The sequence below is a fragment of the Nuphar pumila genome, chromosome 2 (genome assembly GCF_984573655.1).
Source record: "Nuphar pumila chromosome 2, dmNupPumi1.hap1.1, whole genome shotgun sequence".
NCBI classification, from domain to species: Eukaryota; Viridiplantae; Streptophyta; class Magnoliopsida; order Nymphaeales; family Nymphaeaceae; genus Nuphar; species Nuphar pumila.
Genome location: NC_143250.1, coordinates 3,031,875 through 3,041,959, shown reverse-complemented (window position 1 = coordinate 3,041,959; position 10,085 = coordinate 3,031,875). Strand labels below are relative to the sequence as shown.

The following is a 10,085-nucleotide window of genomic DNA, read 5'->3' as shown; positions in this document are numbered from 1 at the left end:
GTGACCCACTTGATGATGCCTCTTCCTTTTGTGGTGCGCCGGTGGTGGCCATAGCAAGGAGCTTCTTCCATTTGGGACATACCGGCTTGATATGCCCCGGTTCTTTACAAAAGTGACATATAGTCTTGCTATAGTCCCGCTTCCCTCTTTGTCCACCATCTCCTCCTTGATTTTGGAATTTAAAGTGAGGAGGACGATAGGTCTTTACATTATTTCCGGGTCTTGATACGGCATTAACCTCATTATTTTCTTCATAATTACAAGGAACCATAAGAACACTTGGTCCTTGTTTACATAAATTCATACGAGTCTCCTCACCACTTAATTTGGTGAGAACATCTTCAAGAGAGGGAGGAGTAAATGAGGATAGAAGTGATGACCTTATTTGCTCAAATTCCGGTCTCAACCCATTCAAAAAATTGAAGAAACGATCTTCTTCAAGTTGCTTGTGGCGGAGTTCAATTGCCTCTCCACTCCATTTTGGTTCAAGCATAGAGAGCTCATCCCAAATAGAGGAAAGATCGGCAAAATATTCCCTAATAGACATTTCGCCTTGAGTAAGGGAGAGGGCCTTCTTTTGAAGGTAATACTTATGAGATAGGTCTCTTGATGTATACATCTTCTCGAGATAATGCCAAGCTTCCGATGCCTTTTTTAATTTGATAATGTTGGCATTAATCTTCGTTTCGACGGATGCGAAGAACCAAGAAAGAATCTTGAAATTCTTCATTTCTCATTCGTCGTGTTTCTTTGAGTATTCTTCAAGAGCTTTGATCCTTTCCTCTCCCTCAAGAATCTTGATTTCACTTCCGTCCATTATGGTTATCTTGGGTTCCGGTTCCGGAATTGTTCCTTGCACATAACCCCACAATCCTTTTCCTTTTATGTGGGCCTCCATATTCCCGGCCCAAATATGATAGTTGGACCCATTCAACTTGAAGCCAAGGGCAAAGTGAGACTCTTTCTCACCCATTAAGACGTAGAGAGAAGAAGAAAAAAGGCGTACCAATACGATGTTTCCACTTCTTCTTAGCACAAGATCCTTCTAAAATATTTGAGAAGCAAGATCCACCACTTCAATCTCAAAAAATCCGAAGGCACGGTTTTCGAGGCACTCGAACAAAGGCGGATCTCACGATCTCCAATCAACAACCGAGCTCTGATACCATGTGAAATTGTCTACGAAGAGACAATACATAAACAAGCATAAAAACCTTATAAAAGAAGTGCACGAAAGCACTCTCACAACACTTGAACAAAATACACAAAAAGTGTATAAATAATAAACATGCAATAATGCATGTATTTCAATATATAAAAGCAAATGCTTGAGACTCTCAAGCTTAAGAAAATACAAAGGGGGAACACCCCTATTTATACAAGAAGGAAGGAGGCAAGAGGGGGCTCCCCAAAGGAGTCGTTGGGGAGCTCCCAACGGTCACAATTGTGACCGTTGGGGGCTCCCCAACGACTCTATTGGGGAGACCCCCAATGCACTTTTTGAGAGTGCAAAAAAGAAAAATAAAAAATTAAAGAAATTACAAAAATAATGGAAAAATTACAGCATATTCCAAATGGAATATGCGCAAAATGTAAAATGACAAAAATACCCTTTCGGGTAAAAAAAGATAAAAATGTATAAATATATATACTTATATATAGAGATACGTATACATATAAAATATGTATACGTATCTCTATGTATATAAGTATATGTATTTATACTTACAATATTGATTTTGAGTGTACATTTTAACAGTTAGACGGTCGCCAAGCAGTGTCATCCCTGGTAACTGCAACTGCACTATACCACACAAAAAATAGCAGCTCTACGACTTCCAATTCTCATAAGCATATAATAAACTGAAAAACAGGACGAGCGGAAATGTGGAAACCTCACTTTTCAGAAACCAAATCAGAAAATGATGAGCTTAAATTTCTTCAAGCCGGTAGAAATAAATTAAAAAAAACAGCGGAAAAAAGTTAAAGCTTAGGCAGATAGCACCACCAAATATGATAGTTCAACAATCAGACTATTCTTGAAAAGTTGAATCCCGTAACAAAACAATATCAGAAGAATATAGCTCCAAACAAAAGCAACTCAGTACCACCTTCAAAGTTCTCAATCACCAGAACAGTACCATTTATTTCCAATCAACCACAATAAGACATAACAAACTACCTAAATGTGTCACTATGCCCATAAATTAAGCTTATTTGCTACTAGAAACTGTTTCACGAATTGCTATCGGATAGAACCATAGCTACTGCTCTAACTAAAGCACGTTCATGGTTCCCTCACTTCTGCTACGGCGCATAGAATTGCCCAGTTGCATACTAAGAAGTCTGCTGTCAAGGTTCACCTGATGATGGGTTACCTTGGACTTGCCCGGAGGAAGCCGTCCATGATGATGTCCTTTGGAGTGCTTGGCCAAAGCCGCTGCCTGAATGAGACCACCATTTGCAGAAGTCTTACTAGCACCCGAACCATGGCCTCCTTTCCGAGAGATTTTATGATCAGATCTCATCCCTCTTTCAAACTGATGCATAGACACAGATCTGGAAGCTCGGTCGCTAGCTTCCTTTGAAGAGCTGGCTTTCACAGGCTGGCGGTTGAGGTAGACAAGGTGCGGAAGGAGGCCCATGAGAGACTTCTTTAGCTGCTCATCTCCCACATTCTTCTGAGAAGGGTTGCCTTCTAAGTTGACCACTTGGAGGGAGTTGTAATTTGCAGCAAGTTGGCCTAGACATTTCGCTGTTGAGATTTTGTTGTAACTGAGGTCGAGAATGTGCAGCTTAAGGAGTCGGTGAAGGCCTTCTACTTCACTTATCTTGTTCCCAGCTAGATATAGCTCCTTCAGAGATGAACATGAAGCCAGACCTATATGAACGTAACACAGAGAAAAGGATTAAAAATTTTAAGTCGGCCTTAATGTAAAAAAATTCATATTATAAACGCAAAATTTGCGCCATGAAGCAGGATGATGATCATGAAGTCTTCCTTTATTATCAGATCTGATAACTGAAGAAGAAATATACTTTTTTAAATAAAAAGACAATAAGTTTCAAGAGGATCAAAGTGGATAAATAATCAACTCAACATACCACGTCCAATTCGAAATATACGATTGTAGCTAAGGTCCAAAACACGCAAACGTGTAAGCTCACGAAGGCCTTCAATGGCAGAGATACTGTTTCTTGACAGGTTTAAAACATGAAGTCCTTTTGGAAGAGCTCCTGCAGTTATGCGCACTGAGATAAAATCCACATCAGCAGTCATTACATGTGAAAGAGTCAAACACAAACTGTTTTTCCTGTAGACCTAATAAATTCAACAAAAAATCCATAAATTCAAAAGCAACAAAAACAGTTGTTCTAGAAGAGTATGCATACCTATAGCATTCCCGGATAAATTTACCACACGAAGACTATGGAAAATGCTAAGTGGAGGGATCACAGGCAAACCAAAATTTGCCATCTGTGCTGTAGCAGACGAGGCACCCAAAGTAGAAATATAATTATTTGCCACCATGTGAGGGATTCTACCATCCAACTTGGTAGAAGCCAATGTACCAATTCCATCAGAGTGCTTTTTGGTTTCAGGGGAGGTGCTGGAGCATTCCCCAACTTCTTCTAAAGGGCTGCTGTTTTGAATGTCGATAGTGCTAACCCAGTGCTCAATGCGCCTGATGTTGAATGCTTTGGAAGACTGTCCATCCCACCAATGTCGTGGATACTCCTCAAAACCATCAGCTTGCTGATTCACACACTCAAGCTTTTCCGTGTCTTCTGTGTCGGTGTCCTGGATGATTATGTTATTCTTCACAGAGAAAAATGGCCTACAAGATCCATGGCCCTCATGCAACTGATTTTCACAACCAGAATCTTCCCCATCTATGGTGTGACTTCTTACATGACCTATTATTTTGCTAGAATGATCACTAGGGATTGAGCGTGCACAATCTTCCCTTGATTTTTCTTCAAAGATACGCTGGTGTTTTGTTGATGATACTGGCTCTGATACATTAGGGAAAGAAACATTTCCCGATTTAAGAGAAGCCAACTGAGAACAATACCCATCCTCATCACCAAGGAACACCTGTGCACTTGATTTTAGGGCAAGCAAATCATTAAAAGATCTAGAGCGACACTCAGATAGACCACCAGCTAAAGTAGTACTTTTTCTGCTTCTTCCATCATCTTTCATGTCAGTTAAAGAGTAAGATCGCTGCATGATAGGATGTGCCTCTGATGTATGGCTTTCATGTGCACATACACAGTCATCTGATGCTTGCGTGGTAAATTCTTCATGAACCTCTGCATCTAACATACTAGAAGCAACACAATCCTCTTGATTGAGCTCCATATGCATTTTACACGATCCAACGTTCACAGCGACCCCATCATGGTGGTCACAACCAGATAAATCATGTGATGCATTTTCATGTTCCTTGTACTCTGATGATTCTTCTGAGTCATTGTGGTCAAAAGCTGAAAAACTTCTACTACAGTTGACTTCATGGCCATCACCACATGATAAACCTTGATCTGTTTCATCTTCTGTATCTATGACATTAGAAAGTCTCCCCTCCCTATCTAGTCCACTACCTAGAGACTTACTTTTCTTAAGGCACATTGCATAAAGAGTTTTAGCATTTCTGGAACCACTATGGGCCGGATCTAATTTGCAATGGCTCTCGCCAACAAGCTTTGGGTCAAGTGATACAATATTGGATGAGATGGCAGGCATATGAAAAGAAGATGAACAAGTAATTTTTTCTGCATGGTTACTCGGGCAATGATTTTTCAATGAGTTTGCATGTGTAGAATCTGCAATAAGAGGGCTTGCAGAGCCCTTTGATGGAAGATCTAGAGGATGATCTTGAGACTTCTTATGCATGCACTCAGCAGAATGTTGAAACATTTTCTGGAAGGATGGGTAAAGAGTATATTCAGCAACAAATATACAAAATCTGTGTTACATGGTGCTGTTTTTCATACAAGGCAAAGACGGGCAAAAGGAAAACCACATAAATGTTAGCATATTGTACCTTTGACTTGTGGCAAGACATGTGAGCTGGGAAGCAAGAAAACTTAACCATGTTGGCTAAAAATTGGGCAGACAAACATTCACATGTTGCAGATAATGATATAGGAGTATGTTCTAATCAATAAGCAGTACTTGGATCTCAATCCATGAATATGTTATAGCTAATTAGCAGAAACCAACCTTCTGCTAAGAAGCTCACCTATCACATTCCTGTTGATCTTAGCCGTAATCAACTGATACGCCTTCCAGAATGCGACACAATCTCCAAATGTGGGAAGATTCCGACCTCCACAACGAACATAAAACAATTAAGGCTTCATGATTACCCCACACCCACCTAGAGGTGCGAGAAAAATGTTCTTTTATTATAGCGGCCAGAGTGGAAAGGAGCTGTATCTAACTAAGAAGATCTGATTCAGAAAATATGGTGGTTCTGCTTGCCTGCAAGAAATCCATTAAATCGAATAAATTTAGAGGAAAAATAATTCTTCACCCCTACATAAAGCTCCAAAGAAATAACACAAAATACATAGTTCATTTTTATGGCATGTAAGTATTTGCTGAAATTTAAAGTCATACTTTTGATTGAAAAATGAACCAATTTATTAAATCAACAAATTTATAAAGAAAGAAAAAGATGCAAGAGTGGAATTACAGGATTGGGTTTTCAGTTGAAAAAGAGGCTATTTCACGATGACACTTAGCATGTGTATCTTTCTTCTTTATTCAAGGCCAAGTGCTTATTCTCATTCACGTTGCAATTTGTGCAATAGCCAAATGAAAGAAGAAAGATATGCATAAATTCAACAATCAACATTGAAATAACAGATCAGTTGACCAACTTAGGGACAAAAGTTAACCTCACTACTTCAATGTTCATAAGATAAGAACCAATTCTAAAGAATGATGTTGGTTTATTTCTTAAAAGAAAAATATTTTCCCAAGGTAAAATGGAATATTGGGTGGTTCCATAATTTGGTGACAGGATAAAGAACGAGCAGCAGAAAGTTTGCATTTTTTATCTTTTTTTTGCTTTTGCTTTTGCTTTTGCTTTCTTTTGTTCCCTTAAGTAGCTATGAAAATAAAAAAGATAGCTATTCTAGTATCCTCTCTCAGGAAAAAGTAATTTAATTCTCTCTTGCTTGTAGTTCACCTCAGTAAAAAGCAGTACTGATGCTTCTGATTCAGGATTACACTCAAATGCAAAATCTATACATTGCAATGAACAATAGCCACATCAGCCAAGTTTATATTTATGATCAAAGTTGTATTAAATTTTTATGTCCACCGATTAGAATGCTAAAAAAAGGGTTTTTATTTTTTTCAGCAACAACCATTTGGAGGAGAACTTTCTTTCAGAAAAAAAATGGAGGAGAACAAGGAAAATAGAATTGAAGCCACTAGCTTGCATTTGGAATAAGGGTTGACACAAATCAATGTTCTTTGTTGTCTTCTACTTCTACTACCAATAGTACTATTATGATCACTTCTGCTGCTGCAGCTATGATTCCAGACTCAAGGGGTCAAAGGCAGCACCTTTTAGAAATTATTTCATAGCACAATAAAAAGATACCCATCATTATTCTTCTCCAAATCGTAATCTTTTATGCATTTTTCGGTTTTGAATGTTCATTTTTTTTCCTTCTCCCAATGGTTTCTTGGAGCACATTGATAAAGCAACAAGACTACTTTTTTCATGTCTATTTGCAATTCATTGTATGAAGATGAAGTTGAAAAATATAGCGGAAAACTCATATCTTTGTATTCTTAAGCAGAAGAAACATTCAACAACAGAAAATTATATCCAACTAAACATAACAATTTCGAGAGAAGGATGATGATGGGTGACACTCTTCTGTGCTAAAAAGAGTTTCTGAAAGGCACTAACCTAGTATATAATCATCGCTGTTTTCTTCAATCATGCACGAAACATGTCAAGAAATTGACAAAGAGTTACAAGCTAGAGACACGTGAGATGAAAAGCAATTCAATAATTAACCGGAGCAACACAATATGAAAAGCGAGAAGAATCGATTCCGGTAAGACTTCTGTCATATTCCATTTTAAATCAAAATAAGATTAGGAAAAACAACGAATACCTCGATCCGCAGTTACATCTCTCAATAAATCTAGAAAAAAGCAAGCTATCTTCGTCTTAACATCGAAGAAAAATCAAATCCACCCAAAAACAAGCCAAAAAAATCCATTTTCCAATCAAAACAAATGAAAAAAGATAGAGCGAATTCATAAACATAGCTCAAAATTCAATCAAGTCTTCTATATTGCACTTAACATCGAAGGGAAAATCAAATCCACACAAAAACAAGCGAAAAGCATCCAGTTTCCAATCAAAACAAATGAAAAGGATAGAGCGAATTCATAAAACTAGCTCAAAATTCAATCTTTTATCGATAATCGCTTCAAAAACAAGAAAATACGCAAATCAAATAAACAAAAATAACAGATTTCCCAAAAGAACATATAAGCAAAGAAAACGAAGCATGTCGATCGCAGAATCCATTTTCCATTATTCCAAATCGAACCACTCACAAAAAAACCCTAGAAAACCCATCACGGACCGATCCACAAGAAACTCAACCATATAAAACCCCAAGAAGCCCTAGATCCCCGCTCCCTCCACCAAACTCCCATCAGAAACCACAGATCCAATGAGGAAGTCGAGATCTCACCTTTCCCCAGCCAGATTGGCACAAAAGACGGCTTCCGTCGGCGAAACGCGTCCTGGAAACGGCCGGAAAACGACCGACTCTGCCGGGAATTTCTCCCTATTTTGTGCGGCGTGTATTTTCTACGTAATTTCTTACAAGACAAGTGGCGAGTTCATGGCTGAACGGTTGGTGGGGGTAGAGGTATTTATAGGGCGGAAGGGAGCGGACAGGCGTGAACTGATGCAGCACCACGGATTTTTGACCTAGCGTTGGATTTTAGGCTTTTGCGGAAATAAACCCAGGATTCAGTAATTATCACTTTCTTTCTTTCTTTCTTTTACTTTAGGGAGTCCACGTCTCTCTCTCTCATCATTTTTTTTTTGTTTTTAATAAGCAGGGAGTTCACTCAGGGCAGACTCAACTCGTACCAAATCCTATAAGATTAGGGTTTTGGTTCGGACTCACTGAATTTGACTTAGACCTAAGGATACTAGGTCCAAACCAAGTTCAGTCGGGTCTGCCATGAGAAAAACCATACCTAGGTCCTATAAAGATTGCATGAACCAAACCCGGTTGATATAATTATTTATTTTTTATATTTTATATTGAAAATCACGGGTCTTAATTGAAATCAAGTAGGACCCGGGTCTGAGCCTCTCTCTCTCTCCCCGCATGTATTCATGCATCGTAGAGTTAGTCCAAAAGTAAATTTTAAGTTTGAATCATGTTTAGCGTTTATCTTTAAAGCACCTTTATCTTCGTAAATTGTGAGCCATTGATTTTCATCATATCCAAAATCAAATCTTATGATATGTTAAGCATGCTAAAAGCTTTTAACATGTTAAATAAATTATGCTAAACATATACGTGCATTTGAATCCATTTGGTGGTTAGATCTATATTATCAAATACTAAAAATGATTGTATTGTACAAAAAAAACAATGCATTTTTTTGAAATGCCACATAATTTTTGAATCCTTGCAAATTTACAAATTTTTTGGATTAAAATTTTTATCATTCACACAAGCAAATTTTTCTAATTTCCTTTCAAATATGTGCTCAAGTATTGCATTCAAGATCTATGACAAATCTTGCCACTAGTATTATGAAAAAATACAAAAAATATAAAGAAACTAAACAAAAATACCTCTTCAACGATACCTGATTAATTGAAAATGACAAAAACATCGATAAGCACCTTATAAGCACCTTTTTGCATTTTTTGCACATTGATCATCTATCAAACACGGTCAGCATGAGTGCATTTTTGTTAAGCACTTAATGGATTAAACAACTACCAGTCTCTCTCTCTCTCTCTCTCTCTCTCTCTCTATATATATATATATATATATATATATATATATATATATATATATATATATATATATATAATGTGTGTGTGCCCGCTCCACCATTACTTATGGTGGTAGAATCTTGATTTGCATATATTTAATTTTTAAAAGCAAAAACTTAACATTTGGGTCTCGCTTAGAATGATCTAAAGTTGACTTCAAGAAAGATGTTTTGGGCTCTTTTTAAAGCATCATGATAAACCGTGAGCTGTTGATTTTTACCACATTGAAATTTTAATTGTAATAATATTTTAGGAGATGACTAAAAACTTAATAACATAATAAATCCATCCTGACCAAATCTGAACGGTTAGATCCAAGATTTGTTTTGGTAGATCTAATGAAAGAAGGTTGTGGCATTGGGTATAACTTGGTTTGCAATTGAACCCTTGGAGTTGTATAACTTGGATAAGTTTCACAAGATGCTCATGCATTGTACATAGTGCCAACCATAAAGTTGAGGATGGCCTCAAGGGCCACCCTAGGTCTAGGGTATGTGCCTGTTGAATCTAAAGGAGTTGATTGAAATGGGCTAGGTCAACTGACCTTGTGAGTCTGGCTGGCCCATTTGTATCCATATAAAGGCAACATCTATGCCCTGCAGGAAGATAACCATACCCTAATAATCCTTAATGGGACCCACCATGGTTATCTTAGTCATTCCTTGACCCATGAATCCAAAGTTATTTTCAAGCCTTCAATGGCGAATCAAGAAGGCGTTAAGTACAAGGGTTTGACTATCTGCAAGAAATTATATTTTGTAGACCAGTCACCTAACATGCCAAATTCACACAATTTGGTCAATGCGTTTAGAGGGATTGAGTGGTGAAGTAAATTAGTATTAGGATGAGTCCGCGAGGCTTAACCAAAAGAGGCTTGAGTGAGAGTTTCAACATTTCTTGATCATTCAACTCTCAGTTTTTCTTTTTCTATTTTTTTTAATAATCTAAGAAAACTGCTTTGCTCACCGAGTTAATTGGCATGGCTGACAAATGAGCCGATCAAGCCAAACA

The 10,085-nt window shown here is 37.6% G+C and overlaps 1 protein-coding gene across 2 annotated transcripts; it reads right to left on the bottom strand.

Moving 5' to 3' along the window:
- Nucleotides 1-1,983: 1,983 nt before the first annotated feature.
- On the bottom strand, nt 1,984-7,899 carry LOC149844489 (uncharacterized). Of its 2 annotated transcripts, none has more exons than XM_089994579.1 (5): nt 7,741-7,899; nt 5,052-5,491; nt 3,394-4,927; nt 3,106-3,252; nt 1,984-2,881 (listed from the first exon to the last, which is right to left on the bottom strand). In XM_089994579.1, exons 2-5 carry the CDS (start codon nt 5,100-5,102, stop codon nt 2,277-2,279), a joined length of 2,337 nt encoding a protein of 778 aa, XP_089850705.1. In that variant the 5' UTR covers nt 5,103-5,491; nt 7,741-7,899; the 3' UTR covers nt 1,984-2,276. The 2 variants fall into 2 exon arrangements, with proteins under 2 accessions (XP_089850705.1, XP_089850706.1); XM_089994580.1 differs by having other exon boundaries at nt 5,231-5,491; nt 7,741-7,895.
- Nucleotides 7,900-10,085: the final 2,186 nt, after the last annotated feature.